This window comes from Micrasema longulum, unplaced genomic scaffold (assembly GCF_059751315.1).
Source record: "Micrasema longulum isolate JH-2025_06_02 unplaced genomic scaffold, ASM5975131v1 h1tg002514l, whole genome shotgun sequence".
NCBI lineage: Eukaryota > Metazoa > Arthropoda > Insecta > Trichoptera > Brachycentridae > Micrasema > Micrasema longulum.
In genome coordinates, this window is record NW_028279655.1 from 35,632 (window position 1) to 62,097 (window position 26,466).

General features: G+C 31.4%; 2 protein-coding genes across 2 annotated transcripts in view; one reads left to right on the forward strand and one right to left on the reverse strand.

Moving 5' to 3' along the window:
• Positions 1-12,002, forward strand: part of Ctps (CTP synthase) — a 33,899-nt gene extending 21,897 nt beyond the window's left edge. The window contains exons 8-10 of the mRNA XM_088240592.1: positions 26-133; positions 1,465-1,677; positions 2,966-12,002. Of these exons, the coding sequence (XP_088096718.1) occupies positions 26-133; positions 1,465-1,677; positions 2,966-3,090 (446 nt within the window). The 3' untranslated portion in view covers positions 3,091-12,002. The remainder of the gene's footprint in view (positions 1-25; positions 134-1,464; positions 1,678-2,965) is intronic.
• A 2,872-nt stretch (positions 12,003-14,874) lies between these two features.
• LOC148272055 (uncharacterized) overlaps positions 14,875-26,466 on the reverse strand; it is a 69,889-nt gene continuing 58,297 nt past the window's right edge. Inside the window, exons 10-16 of the mRNA XM_088240594.1 lie at positions 25,473-25,686; positions 23,124-23,150; positions 22,350-22,520; positions 19,764-19,916; positions 19,503-19,576; positions 18,779-18,836; positions 14,875-17,051 (exon numbers count right to left, since the gene is read on the reverse strand). Of these exons, the coding sequence (XP_088096720.1) occupies positions 17,043-17,051; positions 18,779-18,836; positions 19,503-19,576; positions 19,764-19,916; positions 22,350-22,520; positions 23,124-23,150; positions 25,473-25,686 (706 nt within the window). The 3' untranslated portion in view covers positions 14,875-17,042. The remainder of the gene's footprint in view (positions 17,052-18,778; positions 18,837-19,502; positions 19,577-19,763; positions 19,917-22,349; positions 22,521-23,123; positions 23,151-25,472; positions 25,687-26,466) is intronic.

Here is a 26,466-nt window from a genome sequence, read left to right on the forward strand (position 1 = left end):
AATAATAAAATTATTTTTTTTCTAGTGCAACTTTATGGTAATAAAGAATCTATCGACGAGAGACACAGACATCGATATGAAGTAAATCCCGCCTATGTAGAACAATTAGAAAACGCTGGACTGAAATTTGTTGGTAAGTTTATATTCAATTCAAACTACAGTAAGTTCTACAGAGTTTTGTTCATTCTACTTTCCTACAATGCAGCCCTACGGAAAATTGGATATGAAAAATGTTTTCTTGGGCGTGGTAAAAATTAGGGCATTCAATTGCACGGAAAAGTTTCTTGGAAATGTATGGAAAGAAAACTAAACTTACTAGTTCATATGAATCCTCAGAGTAATAATTTTCTAGAGAAGCCCCTAAGCTCTATTGCATAGAACAAAACCGTTCCGTTTGTTTGGTTTTAGTTTTAGTTTTTAGTTTAACAACAAATGGTAACGGGCGGTTTCGGTTTGCCCGTAGCATTGCTGAAATCTGTAGCTAACTTTGAAAGATTTCCGGTTTACAATACGTTAACTAACGGACAAATCAGCAGAACTGACCGAGAAGAAGTGGAAGAGAACTTGAGACGTCACTCCTGGAGTAATTTCAGATATACAAAACTTAAATGAATCATAGCGCTGATAATACGATACATAAAATTTAAAAAAATAAAATTAGTCTAGTTTAATAGTCTATTGACAATTTAAAAAAAACAATGAAATTCCTCATTCGCTATGTATTTGTAAATTTTTTATTTAAATTTTGATTTTTCTTAAAGATACAGAATGTTGTAGATCTCCTTTACAAGAAAATAATGACTAGTATTCAACGCGAGAGAAATGTGCTTGTTAATTTGATTAATGGATGCATTGAGAAAATAGGTAACTGGATGGCTGAAAATAGACTAACACTTAACCCATCTAAAACGGAACAATTATGGATAGCTTGAGCCAGACGTCAGAATTTGATTCAGGATACGGCACTACCCGATGTAAGGAGTACCGCTTTACCCACCGTTAAACTACTGGGAGTCATCCTTAATTCTGACCTTTCTCATGACGCTCAAATTAGTAGAACGATAAGTTCATGCTTTTACCAGCTGAGACAGATTAAATGCATACGCAAAAATTTGCCAGTTGATGCCGCCTGTCAATTAATAATTGCATTTGTAGTGTCTTAGAGTCGATTATTGTAATGGTATCTACGCAAGTCTATGGTGATACCGTGTGTGTTAGATTTGTTACGACGTTTCGGCTACCATTGCAGGAGCCATCTTCAGGGTAAACTGAGTGAACAAATCCAACACACACGGTATCACCCAAAAAAGAAACATTGATAACAGTGACCGTGAAAACCTTCACACCTATTTAATATGAATTTAGATCCCAAATAGAACCAAGTTGTCGAAAGTCGAGCTTTGCATGTATTTATTTGAACTGTTTGTGGGGAATTATTATACTAAAGCGAGATATTTGTTTCAGGCCGTGACTTATCTAATAATCGTATGGAGATAGCCTGTGTAGAAGATCATCCTTACTATTACTCTGTTCAGTTTCACCCGGAGTACTTGTCCCGCCCCCTCTCTCCGAGTCCCCCCTTCCTCGGCCTTATTCTGGCCTCGGTAGGGAAACTCAAGTCTTTTTTATCCAAAGGCTGCAACTTCAGTCCTAAGACTATGTCCGACGTCAGTTCTGGTAAGTTCAGATTTTTCATTTTTCATGCTGTAGGAAATAACTGTGTTAGAAAATGGAAAATGAGTTGTGGCAGAACAATGTTAGAACCTCGGATATTTACACATCGAACTGGACTGAGGTGCCATTGAATATTACAGTAAAACCATCTTTTTACATTTTTCAAGGGAGCAATAAAAAAAGTGTATAACTGAGGAAATGAAAAATGTATAGAAAAAGTAGAAATTGCATATAAATAAAATTAATTTGCTACACTATAGTGTACATATACTTCCAGAAAAGTTGTAAAAACAGTGATAATTGGGGATGGATTGATTATGGGGATAATTGGAGATGAAATAACAAAAATAAAATTTTGAATTTGTATAAAATAACGAACAATATTTTTTCCCCTAAATGTTGGGAAATTTTATTTATACGGTATTACTTTTTTTTCTATGGCATCTCTAAAAACAACTGTCATATAGATCACTGCAAAATTGTTTCACACTTTTATGGCAACTTTTTAAACCATTTTTTTTATACTTTTAAATATTTCTGTTGTTGTTTTAAACATGGCAATTTATTGATATTTAAACTTTATTTTCCCTAAACGTTTGTTAACCGCGTATCATGATTATTTGTACAAGTAACTATGACATTTTTGTTCAAATGAAAACTAAAGGAAGACACTTAAACAAAAAGGTCAATTACACTGCACCTACTTTGAATTTAGTTTAAGACAATAATTTATCCTTTATTAGTTGTTTACCCGTTATTATTGTTCATTCATATTATTGCACACCGGTGGCGCACGGACTGCAGCACCATCAAATGAATTCCGAAAAAAAATTAAACGTAACACCGAGGTGATGAAAAATGTAAAAAACGTTGATTGGGGGAATATTTGTTGTTGTAGAATGTATGAAGAAAAATGAGTCCTGAACATTTTGGTGTAAAAAGTGGGAAAACTTAAAATCGAGGAATGTAAATACGAGGTTTTACTTTATGTTTAAATGATACAAGCTTTTTTAATATCCTCATTATGGATATACAATGTAACCGACAAATACACACACAAGTGGTATTTGAAATGGGAGGTAATTAATTACGCCGCCTTGACATAATTGAACTTGCCTATGGTTAAAGATGTATGTACATCATCCTTCTTAAGAAACATCCATTGATTATCAAATGTAAAATTAATAATCTTTACATGAAATCCGTGATGCATGATTAGTTAGTCGGCCACAAGAATATGTCAACTTTGATTATATTGTTGTGTTTCAGAATAAGTGTTATTTATTTTCAGATGAAGAACTGGAAATGGAAAAATTGACAGTTACCAACGGCAATGAATCGGCTTCCTCGGGATCGTCGGAAACCAATGAAGTTTGGATGCAAGAGAAAATACCCAATGGACACGACAAGCATTAACTACTCTCTTGTTTAGTATCAATTTGTAAATTACTCGAGTCTATTTTTAGAAAAATATTTTCATTTATTTTTATATTCATATATACATATGTATTATTGGAATTTTCATTCAAATAAGGTAAAAATCCATTCTGCTATCGTTAAATAAATGCTTAATACAGATTGTTTCTGTTTGGGCAACTAACAGACAGTGCTAGGCGCTTTATCCATCTTAATAAACACAACGCCGAATGAGTACAATGTATGTACCTACTATTAAGTTTTCTCGTATTAAATTGTCAAATAAAATTTAAATAATACACAATTTGAAAGTAACCAACCCAAACATCTGTATATTAGCTATGTAGTGATTTAAAATTCAGTAGTTGAATTATGAATGTACAATTCATTTCATATAATTGGCGCTTTGAAAAGTACATGCTTAGTTTAATAAATGCAAATTAAGAATTTGTCTCAATTTCTGTCAGGCAAACTAGTGCCCTTTTGGATCTCGAATCTTGAGAACTCGCAACTAAAGATGAAATACATAGCATGAAATCAATTAGAATAAAGATTATCACACGTCTTTCATGTGTTTTACTATTTTAAGCAACTTATTCAATCTTTAATTCGATTTAGCAAATTACCTATGGCAGCGCTCTTATCAATTAGCTACTTAATGTTATCCATACACTGTTTGAATTTGTGATTAAAACATATTATTAATTCATATAAATTTGTAGAATTGGTATACATATTTAAATAGTACGATTTAAGTAATGTGTTCTAAATTAATAACTTCTTGAATGCTTTCTGTTAGTTTTATACATATTATTTTAGGTTGTATTATAAACAAACATAAGATTCATTTAAGCCATAAAAATGAAAAATGACTAGCCATTTTTAACTTCCAATTGACCATAGTAGTGAGATAAATTTTGTTTAAATACTATTCTCAAATATAGTATGATAAACATTTAGTGAAGTTTTATTTCCGACTTGGATAAGTTCTAATTAAGACTTCCCATTTGAGCGTTTCCAAGTATGTTTTGACTGGTTTTGCAACATGTGGTCGAGCGTTGTCATGTTGCAAAATTACTTTGTTTTTCCTTCAATGCTTGGCTCAAACGCATCAATTGTAGTCGATAGCGATCTCCCGTGATAATTTTGTTGACACCCACCTGATCCCATCAAATACAGAGCATGAGTTTGGAACCATGAATATTCGGGTTTGCCGTCGATGTTGATGCGTGACTGGGCTTACCCCTCGATTTTTTACGCTTTGGGTTATCGTAGTGTATCCACTTGTCATCACCAGTCACGATACGATGCAAAAACCTTTCCTTTTCTGCCGTCGGAGCAGTTATTCACATGTGAACAATTGTCTTTTTTTTTATGCACCACAACAGGCCAGAAGGCCCAATTACAGTTGTGAATTACAACACAGAACACCCAGGCTTGAGAAAAATCACATTTATTTTTTGTGTTCTCACTGAGAATCGAACCTGGAACCTTCCGAGTGTGAGTCAAGCGTCTTAACCAATACACCACGGAGGCCGCCTCGCTCGGCTTCAATTTGTATGGCCTCCAATTTCCTCGCTTTCAAATCATTCCTAATGCTTTCAAACATTTGGCAACTGTTGTTTGATTAACTCCTAATTATTTTGCTTTGCAATCTCTGCATGTTGTTTCCGACAGAGCATGGTCGTCGTAAGTCTTCCACAAGTTTTATGTGCTTCAGCTGCAGATTGAGCATGTTGAACTCTATGAAAAAATATGCTTTTTACGCTTCTGCACAATAACATATACTATCGTTTAAAGCCTAGTATAGCCCGATGTAAGAAGGCTTAGATGACACCATCTGTTGGTAATCAGCGAAAACTTATTCAAGTCTCTATTATTTTAGCTCAGTGTGATCTTTTATTTGTAAATAACATTTCGCAAGCTAATGAAATTAATAATAAAATTATGTCATTGATTTTCACCCTTAGGCAGGTGCACACACTCCATAAAAGCATTTAAGCATTGTTCACTGCCTATTCTATTTGATTATCAGGAAAATATTTAAAGTATTGACTTTGACTGACGACATTGGTCATCAATGAAAATTATATTTACTTGGCTTGTAATTTGCCTCAACAAAAGAGTTTGAATCGGGTTAAGGTCCCGTGGCTAGTGTTGCGGACTCACGGATCAGAGGTCCGAGGTTCGAACCCCACTCGACCCCAACGTGATTTCCATTTTCTATTAGTGAGTTATTTACAACTCGTTGAAAATGGCCACCAAAATTTAAATATTTGTTAGTTTTACTATATATTTAAATATAAAGTAAAACTGCAACTGTTTTACAATATACCTTTTTAAAGTTTCAATTGATTATGTTTTCTCTAATAATTTGTTACAAAATATTATTTATAATTTAGGAAATATTTATCAATGATCTTACACATAATGCTATAGTTACCTTAAGGTGCATACAAAAGCACTATGTAATCTAATATTATTATCATAAATAACTTTAAATATCCAATTACATACGGGAAAGTCTTGTTAATTTGTAAATTAGGTGACATAATTAATATTTGAGATTCAAAATGGGACACAATGTTTGTTCTAATATAATTTTTTTTCCAATATTTTACATTAAATGTATGTATTGAAATTGTGCGCAAGTAAATTTCTGATTGAGTAATATAAATTTTAATTAATGTAACTTTGGAGATACTTACATGTTTATTTTTGTAAGTGTTCACTTGTAGTATTTACGATCAACATTACACAGTATAGAGAAACTAAACATTGTTAAAATACAGTAAAGAAAAACTTGACACTCATTGATTGTATTAAGTATGTACTTAATTGTCAAATTTTAAGTTTAATCAACATACTTTACTCATGCGAACAGTCTACCTTGAATCTGCTTCAATATATATAGATAATGAATGCACTAATATAATCCGCAACTTTTGACCCAATCTAAGGTTTATCACACTTGTCAAGATTAGAATATTGACTTTAGTGTATTTATAAAAAATGTAAAAATTATTTGCTGGAAAAATATATTAAATGAAAATATACTAGTAAATAAATTGTTCCAAATATTTATATATACAGTAAAACCCGTGTTTTACGTTTTTCAAAGGAGCAACAAAAAAAGTGTAAAACTGAGGAAAACTTTAAAGTGAAGAAATGAAAAATGTATGGAAAAAATGAAATTTCATCAAAAAAGATTATACTAAATATACCGCAGAAAAATTGTAAGAACTGTCATTATTGGGGATTATTCATATTTACCAATTAAAAATATTTTGTATTTTTTCAAACAATACTGCAATGTGTTATTTTTTATTGAATTAAAAAAAATACATGTAAAAATAATTTCATCTAGGTCCTTAACCTCAAAAAGACGAAAATAAAAATTTGAATTTGCATAAAATGCATACAACAATTTTTTCCCTAAATATTGGGAAAATTTTATTTGTATGGTATCACTTTTTTCATATGGCACCACAAAATTTTAACTGTCATTTACATTGCGGCAAAACTGTTTCACACTTTTATGATAACTGTTTAAACTATCTCCTTTTCACATTATGTTTATAACATCAAATAATTGCCAATTTTTTAAACCTGCATCGTAATTTATTGATGTAAAGACTTCTTCCTAAACATACGTCAACTGCATGTTACTATTTAGTAAAATGTCAAAATTAGACACTTATACAAAATAGTCAATTACACTGCACCTACTTTGAATTTAGTTTGAGACAATAATTTACACATTTTTTTATTTACCTCCATTTTATTCTCCATTCATGCGGCGGCGCACGGTTCGTCTTTTGACAGATCGAATGAGTTATAAAAAAATTTCGACGTAAAGCCGGGGTTATGAAAAACGTTAATTGGGGGGAATATTTTAATGATAATGTATGGAAAAAAGTTGGGACTTAAATATTTCGGTGTAAAAAGCGGGAAAACGTAAAATCGAGGAACGTAAAAACGAGGTTTTACTGTAGTTTTATTTAATTTATAAATTTTCTTTAAAAAAAAACTTTTCAGTATTATAAAAACTCCATTGAACAGTAACATGAAAATGTGATTAAATTATTTGGTGCTGATGTATTATTCTATCGAGAAAATTAATTTATATTTTGGTTTAATTTTTAGTACAATTCATTTTCATATGATAATGCAATTTTAAAAATTATTTTAAATAATATTTATATCGTAGAAATTTATTTCTTGTCTCAATAAGACCTATGAAATATATTTTCAAGAAAAACAATAAAAAATCATTGGGCATAAGCTAACTTAATTGAGATATAATTTTGATATACTAACCTGCTCGTGTATTACATACATATTTATATATCAGTCGAACTTGGTTATTACTAAGCATTACTCTTTATATCAGAGAAAGTACTTTATAATCCAATTACCATTGCATATAGATAATTTTAAAATAAAACTTTTAAGTAAAATTATAATAAATTCTTACAAAAATTTCAAATTCTGGCAAATAAAGATTCTTATTTTTCCACAATGTTGACACTGTGGATAGAAAAAATTAATTACACACTTCAAATTTTTTTACGCCACATTCTATTTCACAAATAATTGCCACTTTTTCACCAATTCAGAGACACTTCCTCTTGTTAGTAGAGAGGTTTATAGTTCAAAGGTTAGTTTTTTACTGAGCCGACATCACCCACTCGTCATAACTCGTAATGCATTGACTATAGAACATTTCAAAAACTGAAAAACATTGTAAAAATCACCGAAACAAGGATGTCAGTCTTAACTACAAAAGCTGTTGTAAATTGTAATGAGGTGCCCAGCCGGTAATTACTGAGTTCACAAAGCGTGTGATACATTTTTAATGCCGCGAAAGAAAAAATCAATTAAGTACTTGGAAACTAACATAAACTTGTCATAAACTTCATCCGATCCCGCTTAGTGGCCCGCGATATCTGTCCTTTAAATTAGCCGCCCATTTGGATTTTATTACTTAGGTTTAGATATAACTGCTCTATAAGTGCTCAACTATTGACAATATTTTTGTTTGGTACGTCCGAGAAGTAGCTTATTATAAAAGTGAATAAATGTATGGAGAAAACCGCAAACTAAAATGTCAACAAATGTTTCCTGATTACATCCGAGTGCTCGCTATTTCCATTATCGTTCTAACCAAGTTTGACTATTATTATAATACATTTTTAAATGTACAAATTTATTCCATACTTTATATTAGAAGCCCTTAAAAAAAGTTCATTATTATTAATGTATTAGCAAATAGCTTATAACAATATAAAATATTGGATTATAACTGTTTACACTTGCTATTTTAAGATGTTTCATATTTTTGATGTTCAGTTTTGTGGAATCTAATTGATTATTGCTTGACTAACATAGTTGTAATTTTAATTTTTCCTTTATTAGTTTGAACTCTTTTGCCAAAATAATTACATAGAGAATTATTTATCTTTTCAAAGTTTGATAAACTCTATGGCATTCTACGCTTGCTATTTTAAGATGCTTTGTATTTTTTATGTTCAATTTTGTGAAATCTAATTAATTATTGCTTGACTAGCATAGTGTAAATTTATTTTTTCCTTGGTAACTTTGAACTCTTTTGCCAAAATAATTACATAGAGCACTTGACTCATTTTTTTATTCAAGAAATAATTATATATCTGTTTAAAGTTTGATAAACTCTGGCGTTCAGCCATAGTATACGCTTATAGTTTCATATAATAGATATGTACATCTTTATTTTTATAATCAATTATATAAAGTACCTTTAATTTTATAAATCGCTGTCTAATAATGTTTGAACTTCTACTTATAAGGCAATATTCTGAATTTATTATTATTTTAATTCTTACTGATACAATAGTAAATTATTAATAAGAAAATATTCGTAACTAAACTTAGTAAATTGGTATCTTTCTTATTTTATTTACATTTAAGAACAATTACATAGCTCATGAACTGTTCAGATAATGGCGTGGATTTTGTAATTGATAAAAAAGTTACTAAGCGACGTGTAGTAACTTTACAGAAAAGCCAAAGTTTTTTTTTCAATTAAAAAAAATAATTAAAAAAAATAATTAAAAAAAATTATTTTTAAAAAAAGTATGTAGGAATCGCGCTAAAATAATACCGTAAATAATAATATAAATAATAATAAATAAAAAAAATAAAAAAACGGAATTGGCTCTTCTATAAAGTTGCTACAATATGTCGATTTGTAACTTTTCCTTTCCACTGTCAATATTGTTTAATTTACCGTTATGTCCAAAATAGTGCGAAAATATGTCTCCCATCACTGAAATTACGAGTATTGACAGTAGGGAAAGTCACAATCGCAAGAGTAAAATTGGCACGCAAATTCAAACTTTTTTTAGAAATTCGATCCTGTAAATTTTGAATTGTCTTTGTTTGAACTGTCGCATTGAATATTTTCCTAAGATTTAAAAATGAACTTTTTTTCAGGTAATATTGAAAACGAAAGGAGAAAAAATAGGTTCATTGTTTTCTTTATTATTGCATTTATCAATTTCATTATGTAAATATTCAGCAACATGTTTCTTACGATTTGAAAATGTTTATTATAAATACCTTTATAATAAGTGTTTTGAAAAAAATATTTGTAGCTTGTTTGTAATAAAGTTTATTACTTTTAAATTTTGGTAAGCATCTGAGTAAATAATTTATTATATGATAAACAAATATTAGATTTATTTCTTAGTACCAATGATTGTGTTTTCCTAAGCACTCGTTTAATTTATCTTGTTCTTGTATTTTTGCTCAAGCGGTATTTTCGGGACTTACGCTGCCATTTGCTATAGTTTATATTAACTTCAATAAGTGGTACTCCAAAATGAATATTTTTCGCTGAATATACTTATAGTTGTGTAAAAACTAGGGATTTAGTTTCCATCTTCATAATAGGGTATTTTCACGTTTTTTTTTTATTTTGCAAAAAAATAGAAAAAAAAAATACGATGGTAACTGTACAGTTTTTATTTTTTTTGGTCCACGCGTTAATTTTGCAGAGCGGTTTAAAAACGTATACTTTGAATTGGCGCCAAAACGAACATTCGGATGCCGTATGGGCTTGTGACGTCACGCGTTACGAATTTGACTGACCGTTTAAACAAGTTCATACGAATTTGTATAGCCTACGTGTTGTTTTTGTTGTAATTGGTTGTTTTAACTAATTAACGCGCATAAAATGTCTTTAGTTATAAGATACAAGTACTGTTTAATTCCGATGTGCACACACACTACGGTGAAGACGCAAAATAAAGCTTTTTTCGCCATTCCTAGTACCTAATGAAAAAATGCAGAAAAAATGGTTTAACGCATTTGAACGTTATGAAACGAGATGTTAAAAAAAACAAACCACTATTATTTTTTCCGTAGGTCTTGTTCAGTACGAAATACTATATTTTATGGTGTAGACTGTTGACTATAAACATTTAATAACAGTAGGTACTGAAATTAGCACTTATAAAGCTTGACAGGTACTACAATACTTAAATAGTTTATTCTTTGAACGTTATTGTTTATATTTGTTTTATATTTCTGTACTTATGTTACTTAGTTTAATTTGTGGAACTGTTGGTTTTCTATATGAATAAAAAATAAAATTACAAAAAAATTGCCGTATGAAAACCTACCTTATTTATTTGTGAAATTTATTGCATTTACAAAATGGCAACTGACCTTGAGATGCTGGACAGTCTTCACACTTGCAGGAATCTATTATTTCCTAGACTTCATCGCAAATCAACATCACCGAGTACGATTTGGTTCTAACTTTAAGTTCTGCTGGGGTGACTAGACCTTTTACCATTCAAATATCACCCGTCCGTTTTACTTGAATGTAATCTATGGCACTGTCTCCGTAATTTACCCTAGCTGATATATTAAGTAAATCACATTTAATAAAAAAAGACATTAACACACACTCGAGTAACAGAGATGTTTACAAGCAATGGTATTTTATGGATTATGTTGTGTCCAAGTCACGTTACTTCCCTTTTGCATTAAATGTACGCTAAACAATATATTTATAGTACATGCAAATAATACAACTATTTGAATGAATACATTCTGGAAGCAAACATTATATATTTGCTTACCTTACGGCCTTTACATTATTTCTATACTCGAACTTAAAAAGTTTGTATTGGATGAGAAAAAAATACCCATCATGATTATATCTATTTTGGGCAAGTTATCGGACTTTCCTTGTAAAAAACCAATTTTAGTCATAATGCTATAAATGTTTATAAATGAAAACAAAAAAAAAAACAAAGGAAAAGACGAAATTTAACTAGAAAAAACAAATAAAAAGCCACTATCCGCCCGCGTCGGAGTATCTCAGTATAGGATTTGAGTGAACGTAGGATATATAAGTCACGCGTGACGTCATCAACCCTTTTGGCCAGTTACGGGCCGTTTTATTTCTATCCAACTTTAAATAGGAAATTATAAATGAAAACATTCGTTTCAGATTTTGATAGTTATATGGTTCGAATCGTAAAAATATTCTTTAAATACTGAATACATTAAAAATCATATCCCCAGTTTATGAAAATACCCTATTATGGATGACCTTAGCGCTTTGAAACCATGCTTTGGCTATGATGCTAGCGAATATCTTTTTAGGTTTAAGGATCCCTATTACATTTTTTAGTAAAATGGTACAAAGTTTTAACTTATTATTTAAGCTAATTCTTCTCGAGGTTCTTGCGTATTACTATTATTTCACTACTTAAATGTGTTCTATTTTATGTAAAATATAACATTCACAAACAGATTGACAAAACACTTAGAATTTGTTTCCTGATGTATTTCCTAATTTTATGTATGTATGTATCTATTTTTTTGAGAATACATATTCAAATATATATTTTATGAACTTTGTGCCTTTATATTTACACTATTGTGCGCGAACATTTATCTATTTCTGATAAAGTAGATTCTGAAATTCGATCTTAAACACCAGCATGTAAAAAACAATGATTATTGTAATCAATTGTGAAATATAAAACGTATTGTGTATTTACAATTTTCAAAGAAATGTTTTCAAGACAAAAGTATTTTTATGGTTAATACAGATTTACAAATATTCAATGAGGAACTTCAGCCCTACGGGAAATTGGATACAAAAAATGTTTTCTTACGCGGGGTAAAAATTAGAGCATTAAATTGTACAGCAAAGTTTCTTGAAAATCTACAGAAAAAAGAATAAAAAATATTTTGATAAAAACGTACTACTTTAAATGACGTCACTGGTTCATGTGAATCAACCTATGATCTGAGAGCTATGGAAGATTTCCGGTCTGCTTGTCGCTTCTGGACCAATAGGAAGAACTGAATGGGAATAAGCGGAAATGAACCTCTGACGTCACACGCGGAGTTATTTCAGAAATACAAAACTTTAAAAAATCGTAGCGCCGATAATACGATATGTAAAAATTAAAAAAAAAAAAATTTGACTTAGTTTAACAGTCTATTAACGAATAAAGCATTTGAAAAAAACTACTGAACTTCCTCATTCATTCAAATATACAATTGACGAGCAATTATTTATTTAGATTGCTATTTATAAAAAAATGTTGCGCTTTTGGTCTGGATCAACTGAAATTCATATATTATGTCCTTTAAAGGAGGATATCGTGACTGAAGTAAATACATTTTTAAAATATCCTCCAAATAAACAATCGAAATGCGTGTTCGGTAGGGGCCAGTTTTTCAATCCAGATTATTAATATCTTTTGCTCTCCTTTTTAAAAACTTTTACATCGAATGTTTTTCAATAAATAAAATGTAAAAGAAGCAAGAATATTAAATTACTTATTGATTTTAGTTAGTAGGTAGGTACATATACAATGCGTAATGTTTTAGATATTTAAATATACCAGACCAAAACAGACATTTGATAGATCCTTATGGGTGAATTAATAATGAAGTGATATTAGTGAGCATAAAGTGTCCGGGCGGGTGAAAACTACAGTTTTCGCTGTAAAATGAAACCAGATTTTTGGACTTGGATATTATATTTTTCATTACACTTTACATTTATACATACATATTGGTCGTTCACCGGTTATTCCACATGCTATCACAGTGATATATTCCAGTTCGAGCAAACCAATTATGCGGAATCCCATTATATTTTTTCTGAAAACGTCAAAGATGCCACTTTCTACGTTAAATCAGGTGAATGAAAAAAACTGGTGGTCATAAATGTCAACCGTATTTTATCAAGGGAAAATAGTCATTTTAAAAAAAATATCCATTGATATCGACCAAGTTCGAGTCGAAGGCTTCAAATCACAATTCTGGAAAAACCAGTTTCATTATTTCAAATGTGTTCAAGGTCTTTTATACACATTCTGACAAAAGGATTTAAATCTATCTATTGATATTTCCAGTTCAAATCCTTTTGCCAGAATGTGTATTGACCTATGCAATTTGTTTAAAACAAATTTGAAATAATGAAATTGCTTTTTCCAGAACTGTGGTGTGAAGTCTTTGACCAAAACACACTTGATATATGTTTACTTTTATCGATTCCATTTTTAGCTCTCCTGTAAAGCATCCACAATTTTTATTTTATTTTTTTAAAAAGAAATATTTGCGTTCTTATGATTTACCCAAATATTTAATTTTGAGGGCCATTTTCAACGAGTTGTAAATAACTCACTATTAGAAAATGGAATCGAGTTGGGGTAGAGTGGGATTCGAACTACGGACCTTTGGTCCGTGAGTCCGAGACACAGGACCACAACCCGATTTTACAAATTACCTCGCGGTTTGTCAAAACATGGCTGGATCAGGTTTGAGAGATACCAGTGTCTGAAGTATTTTGTGGGTATTTTGTAAACAGTTGATTTAAACAAGGTACTCAATAACATGATCAACGCACTGTTCTATAGAGATAATGTAATATGACACTCGAGATACGGCACAAGGTCACTGTCAAGTGGGAATTTTTTAACAGTTCGGTCATTTTTTGCCCGCTCTGATTAAAATGTTTTCTAATATAAAGACATATAATCCTAGGAGTTATTCAGAGATGTCACTCATCAACAAATGTTCAGGGAATATTTCAATACAAACTTTTTGGCCATCAATTGTGCACTTATCAAAGTATCAGCCCCGTAAAGTCAAAAATGTCTAAAGACAATTGCCGCATACGGGACTCGCTTTCTCAGACTGTCTAAAGATAGTTCCCGCTGGGATTGGGTCAAAGGGGGGGGGGTCATTTTAGCCTTTTTGCTCCAGTGGTCCAAGGCGACTGCCTTGTAACCACTGAGATTGGCTCAACTTTCTACACTTCTCAATATTATTTGCCACAAAAAACAGAGCTGTATAGTGAAATTTTTATCCTCGAAACTGTTTTTTTTCTTTCTCTTAAATGTGATTCTATCCATTCATCCAATTTATGAAAATTTAATTAGACCATCTTAGAGAAATAGCTTAGTCACAAACGTTATGTGCAACACTCTCAATAATAAATTATTTCTTTTATTGTGTTTGGAATTTTAAACATTCATTCATATGAGATCATATTTTATGTGGGATGAACAATCGCGGGGAAACAAATAATTTATTATGTATTCACTGTTGTGAAATGCAAACATTGATTATTGTTTTTAACACAATTTAACAATATAATCATTAGGTAATACAATAAATTGAACTTCTAGTTCTGAAACTATCCAAATACTTATATTTTTGCGTGGAGAAGTTTGTAAAGATGGAGAAATTAAACAAAATATGTTAAATAAAGATAATTTATTAAAACAACATTTTTTAAAAGTTCATGTTTGATTTCACTACTTCTTAAAAATATATAATAGCTCCATATGAGAAAATCTAAACTTATTCATATAGAAAAAGGAACATTGTTAAAAACAGAAGGTATATAAAATAATTTACTAAATATACACCAAGTTGTCACTGCACTGGTAATACTGCTAAAATGTTTCCATCTCTTTTTGGTAAATTAAAAAAAAAAGTTTACCGTTTATGTTTTGAAAGTAATTTTGATTTATTAGAAAGTGTCAATAAAAATGACACATGAACAGGTAAAATGATGAGCTAAACATAAATGATAAAATTAGATAGTCAAGAATGAAAATAATTTTTAACATAAATGTGTTTATTATTAGCGCAGTAACAACGTGTCAAAAGATTGATATTTAGTTTAAAAACAGTTAGTCAAAAAATGAAACATAAAATTTAAAACTCGCTAGGGTATGAAAAATTGCACAATGCCTAGAGGTATGTATACATAAATAAACCTTCAATCTTTGGCTAATGATACATACATATAAATATACTTATTCACATAGTCCTTTATAAATTGTTAGTCTACTCAACCAAGATGGATTTAGGAAATATTTACTACTTTTTAAGGCATATATATAATATTGTAATAATCACAGGAATACATATTGTGTCTCAACAATTTTTCTTATAAAATACAGAACGACTTGAAATCACTTATTAGTAGATATATTATACAAATAAAATACATATATAGTAAAAGCACGAAGTTTACTTTATAAATTATTTTTTGTAATTAGCTATGAATAAGTTTTCTCTTTCCTTGTAGTGTTTTAAAAGAAAAGTTAATAAGTATTATCACTAATCATATGTTTTGAACATTTCAGTTTATCTCACTCTAAAAAAAAGTAGAAAAGGGTAAAAAAAGAAATAATTTTACTAAAACTGAAAGGGTTATTGAAGCTAAGCATGATCATAATAAAGTCGAGGATAGTAATCTATATAAAACGAGGCAGCTAAAATACTCATCCAAGTAAATGGAAAGAAAAATGATATCACATCTTAAATCCTTAACATTATGATTTTGGCAAATTTATAATATCCTATGAGGATATTCAAATGTCGGCGTTAGAAGCGATCATTTGGGAAACTAATGAAACTTGCTAAACTATATTTACAATTAAACTAGACAGAAATAATACTGCAAACCAACACTGACTTATCAATAATGAGGGAGATAAAAAAATGCAGCTAAATTCAGACAGTAATATACACAAGACCGGGATGAGTGAAATCAATACAGAAACAGACGATCGAGATTTGAGTGACAATAAATTACATTGCAAAACGTGCATACATAAAATATGTAACTATTTTAGATTAATACATATAAAATGAACAGTGATTGATAATGAAACAAATGATTGAGGGATAATTCATTAAAAGCTATACGTAAAATACCAATAGTAAATGCAAAAAGCGATAATACATTTTGTAACGAGGATAATTTATCTCTTCCTCAACATTTATTAGTTTGTGCTTGTTTGGAAGATGAAAATCTCATTTCATTATGTGTGGATCGTCTCGGAATAGCGCTTACTCTGATGGGACTGGGTAGGGCAATAGCAGAAGGTAGAGATTTGTATCCACTGTCGGAGTTTTCATCTGTGTCAGTTAGGTTTCCATTACAACCGTTGTGCAAACTGCCGTTTGTTTTAAAATAATTACATTCATTATAATTATTAGGACCCTCATTTACTAATTTAGCTGGAGTTGTGTGATTATTTGCTGTGCGGGATCTGAGACCGTTTTGGGGTAGTCTGATATTTTGAGGTAATTCTATTTTGTTAAAAACTAATTTAAAACCGTTGGGATTATTTGATATTCTTGTGTCGTTTTCACACAGTTGGTGGTTCTGAAAGTTTTCTATAGATTTAGATCTAGAAGAGTATAATGATCTACTTCGTTGGGATCTTTCTCTGGAATCGTTTTTATTATTTTGTTTACTCGCTATGGCTTGGAGGTACCTCGAGCCTATTCGGCAATTTGTTTTAACTTGTACATTATTTTCATTGGAAGGCTTGCTGCAGTCGTTGGCGGGGAAGGGATGTTTCTGGTACTGTATGTCAATCGGTGAGGAGAGCTTTTCGGATTTTCTTTGCTCATTCCAACTGTAAAATAGATCAAACTTAGTTTTCTTACAAAAAAATTACAAAATACCGACAGTTTCTAAGAAGAGTTAGATAATTTTTTAAAATGGAAAATTTTGTCAACCCTTGTAAAAAAATAAAACAAAACAATAAAGCAATCTTATCCAAAAACCAATGTTTAAGACAAATCTATTTAGTTTGCTATCTGAGTCTGGTATGAAGCCAAGACTGCCATGTTTTGTACATACATATATACAAATGTATGTATAATATTAAGATTTTATGTGTTCATGAAAAAAATGTAGCGCATTTATTGAAAATGTATTGGAGTACCTTTTTTCTGCTATAGGAAAAAACATTTAACTCATATTGACATAGATATTTTTTTTCAATGCAAGGGGTAAAATGTTTTCTATATTTTGTTTTTTTTTTTTTAAATTAATATTTGCTGTTAGGAAAATTTTTATTACATACGAAGCTAAAAAGAGTAACTTGAAATTGTTTTTAATATTATTTAATTATTAAAGTAATCCATTCATAGTACTAAATTATTGTTCTACCGCAGTGTTAATAATATTCACAATGAATAAAAAAAGACATATTGATGCAAAAAAGGAATAAAACTACATAAACTGAAAATATTTTTGTTGAAACGATTGGTAAAGTCTTGTCAACTTACCCTCACAGTCTGAAGAAGGCAGCGTGTAACATACAAAATAACTCCATAACCAAAATAGTCCAATCTAATTATCGCTTTTAGCTATGACAATTATAATTTTACCCGTCACATACGTTCGAGGCGCACGGAAGGAATGCGATAATGTGTTTTGACGCAGCCCGGTTGAGTTTAGGTAAAAATTGGTGCCTCGATTTTTAAAAATATAATATGTTTGTGAATTTTGACCGGCTATGTTTTTTATGTAAACCCAACCGGACAGCGTCATTGTTATGTAGTGTGTTCACTACCACATTCTTTTTGTGTGCCTTGAAGGTAGACCCCGACTTAAACTTAATATCAAATTTATTTATATATATTTTACTTCGAGTATATTCATGTTCTGTGAAAGTATAACAATATTACCATAATAATTAAAACAAGAGTACATAAAATAAAACTATAGAAATATAAACTTAGATTTCGTTTTTAAAATACTTTAAAACATAACATATAACATATTATTTCAATTTAAAATCCCATTTCTCTTTTACCCGCATATTAAAGGCACCTGTATACAAATATTTATACTCTTTTTGCAGTAAATTTGAATATGTATTTACTATAAGTACCTATTTAAAACACAAATCAATTCAGCCATATGTTTTGAAAACATTAAAATATCCATCAAAACATAATTTACTCAAATAACATTATATAGAACTCTCTATATTTATTCAATCATTTGAAATGATTTTTTTTTTTTACAAACTCGGTTTTACAAATAATTAACGATACAAAAAATCAATACAAATTTCACACCAAGTTAGTTATTCAAACAGTTATCAACTTTAATAAATAAACACACTAAATTGTAATAATGTTATAATTTATAAGTAGTATGTATTAAACTTTTTTATAACATTTTAATATGAAAAAACAACTTTAGCAATCAGTAATAATCATCGCATTCTCTGTGACAAGTTTCTTTGTCTTTGAACATGTTAGCAGAGTGATAAAACAAATGCAATAAACAGAGAAGGTTCACAGAACACAGAAGGCATACGGCTAACAAGCAATCTAACCACTGTACCTGGCTTATAGAACTTTGGTGAGGAATTCCTCGAGCAGAGTCCTCACCGAGATGGAAACTGCAGGACGGTAACCGCGCGTAATGTGTTATATTGTGTTTCCCAATCAATGTTTAGGGCGTCAATGCAGCATGCGAAAATTTATAGGAGGTTTATTAATCCATAGCACGTCTCTTATTTACAATGGAAACGAATGGCATTTTTGTTATGTTGGATGAATAAATGAAAAGTTGATTGTATAATTTAAAAGATTTAACTTCGTGAAGTAGAAAATATTTAACAGGATCATCAAAACAATATTCTAGAAACAATATTTTCTATGTTAAGAGGAAGCAAATTAAAAAACGAAAATGAATGATAAGCTGATGAGATGTAACAAGTAAATCGATCAACTAGTGCCGAACTTTTTCGAGTGAGTTGTTCGATCGTTTCGTTTTTAGGCCCCATAACTCTAAAATTGATTCTGTTACCGAAGAAAGGAATTTGATAATTGAAGGTGAACAAATGACTTCTGCTACTGATAGAATCGGGTACGTAAGAGAATGTATAGTGCGGTAATAATGTATGTGCGAAATTATTGCTGATTGAGTGGATGAAATGATAAGCTCGTCCCGACAACCTAAAATGAATGAGAATGCTTTACTAAGCAGACACGAGTGTAAAAGTGGGTATGATTGAAAAAACAAAATACAATGGGGAAAGTAAAAATGTGGAACATAAACACACCTGACAAGGCCTCCGGTGTGTGTATCCGTGGTGAGGTTGTGAAGAAGATTTTGTCCTTGTGAGAGAGGCCGCAACTATAAATATTAAAATAATACAGTAAATATTAAAGAAAAGCAATACAAGTGTTAGTAAAAGTATTAACGCAACTATAATAAAACATTCATGCACCCTTTTACAAGAAACAGATTATGAAAAATATGAAATAAGACTCTACGGATATTTCAACAGAGAGATGTATACTATATGTATTGTAAAACTTACTCTTTCTGTTTGAGTGGCGACATTACACATATCATCACTGGTGATTGCCCCATTACAGCAGTTATGGTCTCCATTGGGAGAGTTGTCTTGGGATATTTTGCTCATTTGTTGCTGAAGAAGTTTGACCATTCGTTCTCTTTCTTCCAGTTGACTCTGAAAACAGATTAAAAAATATTGATAATGAAATTAGACAGTAAGTAAAGATGTTTCCAAGGTTCTCGCCATCTCAGATCAATAAAATTAGACTCTACATCCTTTATATCTATCCACAGAAAGAACCTCCTGACAAACAGAGCTCGGTTGATGTGTTCAAAAACCACCTGGACGAACACACATGAGAGTTAATACTTCTAATGAAACAAACTTAGATATCTCTATTGAAGGAGTTACTGAGATATTTGCGAAAAACTTTGAAAAAAGAATTGTGAGATTTCTAATAATTATGCTTCACTAACTCAATGGAGAATGCTAAGTTTGCGGTGTCGTATAATTGAAATCTGTTTTTGCAAGATTTAGAGACGGTCTTGAATTACGTTATTATTTAGCTAGGTAAGTTTTTATGTGTAGTTTATTTTGGCATCAATAACTGATTTTCCGTTTTTGGTAGACATTTCTAAGTTTGCTTCTAATTACCTTCACATGCTTACGAGTAAATCTAAGTTTATTTTTAAATTTATAATTAGTATAGTTATTTTCTTCTACATTGTATTTTATGCATTGAAATTTAAAACACGGCGCATTAGATGAACACGCATCAGCTTAAAGTTACAGCGGTCTCCATGGTGCAGTGGTTAAGACACTTGACTCAAACACGAAAGGTTCCAGGTTCGACTCCTGATGAGAACAAAAAATAAAAATATGATTTTTCTCAAGGCTGAGTGTTCAAAATATTATTTTCTGCTATAAAAGATATTGTGTTTGTTTTTACATTACATATATATATTTAGTAGAATAACTCGCTAAGCCTTATTATAGAAGCTTTTCAGCAGGTGGGAGAGAGAGGATATGGAAGGTAGTTATGAATAATACAACACAACACCCAAACCAGTTGAAAAAAATCCTTCTTGGATTTTTTCCTGCAACTGGCGGGAATCAAACCCGCGACACCAGTTTCACAGTTAGCTGTGTAACCAACTGCGCCGTAGCGCCTGTCTGGCGAATACTAGCCAAAACAAATAATACTAATAAATGGAATGTCAACTGGACGAAAGTGAGTATTTTTGACACCTCCTTCTGTTCGCATTCAATCGGGGGGATAAAGCTGCTCACGATATTTGCGCAGTGTACCGTAATGGTGAAGACGCTATGAATTATTGACTTATTTGTTGTAAAATAATGAAGGAGAGTGTACATTATTGACCAATTAATTGAGTAATTTTATGTTATTGCCCTCTCATTCAAGAGAAAAATGAAGACATTTGGAAAAAAACAGACAACTTATGTTGACATCCAGTAGTTTCCCTAAACTGACCTCCTGGGCTGCTATTCTAAACGCTCTCGTGGCCGTAGAAAAAGCTTTTATACCGTGTCCTTTACATACTGAATACGCGCTATAAAGGTGTTTTATACTGCCGCGAGAACGTTCGGAATAGCAGCGCAGAAGTGTAAAATTAATCATCTTGCGTTCATGTAATCAAGAGTCAAATACCAATGCAGTGCTCGAAATGTTATGAATAATTGATTCACTTAATACTTTTCCACCAAGTATTTTTTCTTGCACCATAACAGGCCAAGTGGCCTAAAAAAAATATAAAAAAGTGGTGAATAACAACATAAAATATCTAGGTTTGAGAAAAAGCCCTGAGTGTGAAAAGTCTTTTTGATTTAATTTCTATAAAATATATCAAGTTCATAAGTTTTTGAGAGTACACACTGGTACCAGTTTTTGTAACAGATTTTACAATGAGGAAGTTCAGTGTTTTTTAAAAAAAAAAATATTTGCTAAACTAAGCCAAAAAAATTGTTTAAAAATTTTATATATCGTATTATCAGCGCTATGATTTTTTAAAGTTTTGTGTTTCTGAAATAACTCCGCGTGTGACGTCAGAGGTTCTCTTCCACTTATTATTGGTCAGTTCTGCCAATTGGTTCATTGACAGCAAGTAAACCGGAAATTTTCCATAACTCTCTTATAATTGTTTGATTTATATAAATCATATGAACTAGTGACGTCATTCGAAGTAGTCTATTTTTTTTGTACATTTTCAGGAAACTTTAATGTTCCAATTTTTGCCGCACGCAAGAAAACCTTTTTTGTATCCAATTTCCCGTAGGGCTGAAGTTCCTCATTATTTGCTACATATTCTTGGCTTCGATTGAAAGAGGTCATGTCCAGTCAGCACCGGATGTAACAGTATCGAACGTACCGTCACTTATTAAAAAGAGACGGGAATATACACTTTTGTAAATTAATACGAGCATATTATTATCTCCTCCCTTGTAAGCAAGTTTTTGGTTTGTTGTGCTAACTTAACCTTTGGTAGGGGTCCGGCGTTGTGTCCAGTTAGAGATTATTCGCTCTTGCGAGAGATTATAAATAATATTACAAATTAAAATATTATTTGTAGAAAAAATTAGACTGCGTACCTGCAAGAAAATGAGCTGTCTCCTCAGGTCAGCTACTTCTTCATGCGGTTCTGGAGGCGGTGGTGGAGGGGAGGCTTCCCCCCCCTCGTCTCCCAGCATTAGGAGGGACTTCCCGTTCTTCAGCGCTGACGAAGTCGTGCGCTGAATGTCCAACGGGTTTAGAGTTTCGGTCTAGAATAAATCATATTTAAATTAACAAACTTAAAGCGGTTTGTCTGTTATTACATGGATGAAGATGTGAGAATTATACTTTCATTACTCAGTTATTTAGATTTGTTCTTCACAAAAAACAGTACTTTTTGGACAACATCAGAACACCTTAGGTTAGTTTTTTCTAAAATAAATACGTATTCTCATTCTTAAGATATCTTCTTTAGAAAAAACTAAAATTTAACCTGTGACCTCCAATCCGGATGATTACATAACTCGTAAACTCATTTACTGATGTAAAACTAGCACAGGACCACAAAATGTTTTATTTTTTACTTGGTAGATTTAAATTATATAGACTTGACATTTCACACAACTAGATTGTCATAAAGAGTAATTTTATTATTGAAACCAAACTATTTTATAAAGTTGAAAGGATACTGAATAATACTGAATCAGTTTGACATTACTTAATTTTAGTGTAAATAAGAAAAATCCTATAAATATATATTTTTTTAAAACCTCAGTATTGAGTACAAACATAAGCAGGTAACACAAAATAGACAGGATGACATGGTTAAAAATAAACAAAAAATAAAAAATTATAATGAAATAAAATCTCACCCTCGTCATATTATGTCCCTCATCTGGCTGTAGGTTAACAGCAAACAAAGCAAAACCATGAAATAAAAATAAAATGAATAAACACAAAAAGCAAAGGAAACAAAGAAATGATAATTTAATAATATTAGTCAATTGAAAAGTAAATAAAGTGAACATAAAAAAGATGAAACACATTTTTGTTGTTAAAGTTAAAGAAACAAACATGAAACATAAATGTTTTAATAATTATTATTTAACAAAACACAAAATGAAATTATTTTATGTTAAAATGAGTAAGTAATACCGATAAAATATACTAAAAATGTAATATTTTCACACAACATGAAAAATAATATTCACATGCATTCAAATGGTACCGAAATGAATATTTACTGTCCGACCGAAGTTTCGGTTTCAGTTTCGGCCATAAAACGAGTTTCAGCCGCGGTTTCTGTTTCGACCAAAAAAAAACCGAAACTTCGGCTCAGCCAAATCCTGCGGTCGGGACGTGTCGGATTATGTTCAGCTGTACTCGGGTGCATCTTATATGGCTCGTGACTAAGTTCTCGTGAGTTCTTAGATCTTTCATATTTATATTTTTGTAATTCCTTTATGTAATATAGTTAAAAATTTAAAGTTCCGATAGCGTACATTGAAGAACTGTTACATATAAGTTATATGTATAAAAAGAACGTACCAATAAACGCTAAAAATTAACAAATTTACTCATTCAATTTATACCTTTTATTTCCTTTTAATGAACTCGTAAGGCTCAACAATAAAAACGCCTAATTTTGGACGTTTTGGAGTGACCTATAACTTATTTAAATAAATTTCGGTATCGACCAAAACTAGAAAAGAAGGCGAAATTCGGTTTCGGTTGAAAATCTTGTTTCGGTCAGACACTATTAATATTTTTAATTAATTGATAATAATTTATTCGAGCCTCTGTCTATCCCCTCAGTAGCTACTGAAGTAAATATACCTATAGTACACGAAATATTGTGTCGTTTCGTCATACACCTGTCTGTATGACACACTAATCAGTACCTAGGTATTTTTATGTAATTTAATTACTGACATAGCGTTTTAATAAACATAATGGGCTTTACTTATAAACCTGGTATAAAGTTACGTTTAGGCATGGTATTCCTATCCGTATTCTACTAATATACCTATAGTCCTTAAAATATAGCTTGTTTAGAATGACATTTGTCAGAAAAAGTGACGACATAACTTTGTAGTAACGTCAAAGGAGTTATTTGTATTGACACACGAAAAATCATTCGTATCTGGCGTGTTAATTTATTTTTTTAATGCAATAAGTACTTAACACATAAATCAACTTTATAAAATCAGCTTTAAAACTAAAAAAACTAAAATAAACCTAATTATTAAACGTTCTTACAAGGTAACATCATTTTGGAAAAACGTTAGAGATGGGACAAATTGATCGAATAAAAAAAAAGTTCATTTGATGTTGTTCGTGAAAAAAGTATAAATGTCTTATTTTTTGGTGAATAATTGTGTTAAACACACTATTTTTCATATCACACGCGTTTTTCATATCAATTTTCGGAAACAGAGTTTCATGATTGCATGAAATAAGTGATAAAATCGATTTGATTAGTGATCAGTAATTTCCCATTACAAATGAAATTAGTTTGACAGCTGTCATTCTAATCAAGCTATATTTGAAGGACTATAGGCGTAACTTTATGCCAAGTTTATGAGTAAGGCCCATTATGTTTATCAGGATGGTGGCATATCTCTAATCTATTTTACTCTCCTAAAGTGCCGAAGATACCCACCCCACATCTCAACGGAATCGACATTTTTTTGTGGTTAAGGTTGCATCTTTAAATCACTAATTTAATGGTCTGAAGATGATCTTTCACGCTGTATCTATAATGAAACATCATGGATTGTTCCCTCGGTTGGTACAGATCCAATTTTGACATGATTCTGTTGACTATGACTATAGTAAAAAGCTTGTACAGATGATAATCATCACGCCTTTTCTCCGTAAGCGTGAGCAGAGAGGATAGAAGACTACCCCATTCTGACTTCGCATACATCCATGCATCTTCTCATTCATGCACGCTGATTATTCCAACTTATGACATGCTCATCTACAAGCAATTATTGTTGGATTTTTTCATGTCATGTCTTTTTCCGTTTTCTTAGTTTTCTACACCCATCAACATTGCATTGTAAATCTTTTTGTCTAAAAAAGAAAGGCTGTTCTTTCGCTGTCTATTCATTCTACATGTCTAAACGCAGCAACCCATTTTTAATTTTTTCGATAATACTTGTGTCTGCCCCGCATACTAAATTTGGGTGGGTTTTTTCCCCTATATTCTATCCTACCTCCTGGAGAACTCTCTTGAGCTTGTGCAGCATCGCCTTGATGGCCACTATGTCCTGCTGCATGCAGCCCTGCCCCAGGCGGTCCTCGGGCGGCGGCGGGGGCGGGCCCCCCGGGGGGCGCGCCTCCAGAGGGTGGGCGCCCCCGGCGGGGCGGACCTCGGGCGTGGGCGCCCGCGAGCGCGTCAGCAGACGCGTGCGTACGGGGAGAGCGGCCCTGAGAAAAGGAAAAATACAAAAATAATTAACGAGTTGTGTACGGCGTTTTATATTTCACGTGGGTAATAAATAATTATAATATAAAGTGACTTGGATCCAAAAAAGGCAATGTCAAATTTATTTTTTACCTTGCCAACATTTTGTAGAGGTTCGGTGTCAATTAAAAAACTATTATAAACATCATATTCAAATATCTTATGTACGCATACGTGTTTTTTTATATTTTTATTTATATTCGTTTCAAGCACGTCAAACAGTTATTTATAACACGACAAAAAGGCTGAAAAATATTGCGATTTACGACAATTGTCGCTGATTTTTTTGCGAGATTATTTTTTATTCCAGTTTTTTAAACTCTACATAGGGGACTGCATTGGTACGCCAACCGGGGGGTATTTTGATAATTTTCGTTACATGAAGGTAAGATGATTAGTCTTGTGCTTCAGGTGCCAGTCCAGGGACTAAGAAATATTCCAGTGTACAAATAACTTTTTTGAATAAATACTCCATATCAACCATGTCGGGAATCGAAGCCGAGACCTCTTGCATGGTAGGCAAACGCGCCGACCATTAGACCACGAGGCGAATAATAAACTCTTATACAATGAAGACAGTGCCACGGAAAACAGGATATAAAAAATCTTTTCTTACACGCGGTAAAAAAAAATAGAGCATTGTACGACCAAGTTCCTCAAAAATGTGTGAAAACATTAATAAAAATGAACTATTTTGAAACGTCATAGGTTCTTTTGAACAATAACCAATCAATTATAGCATT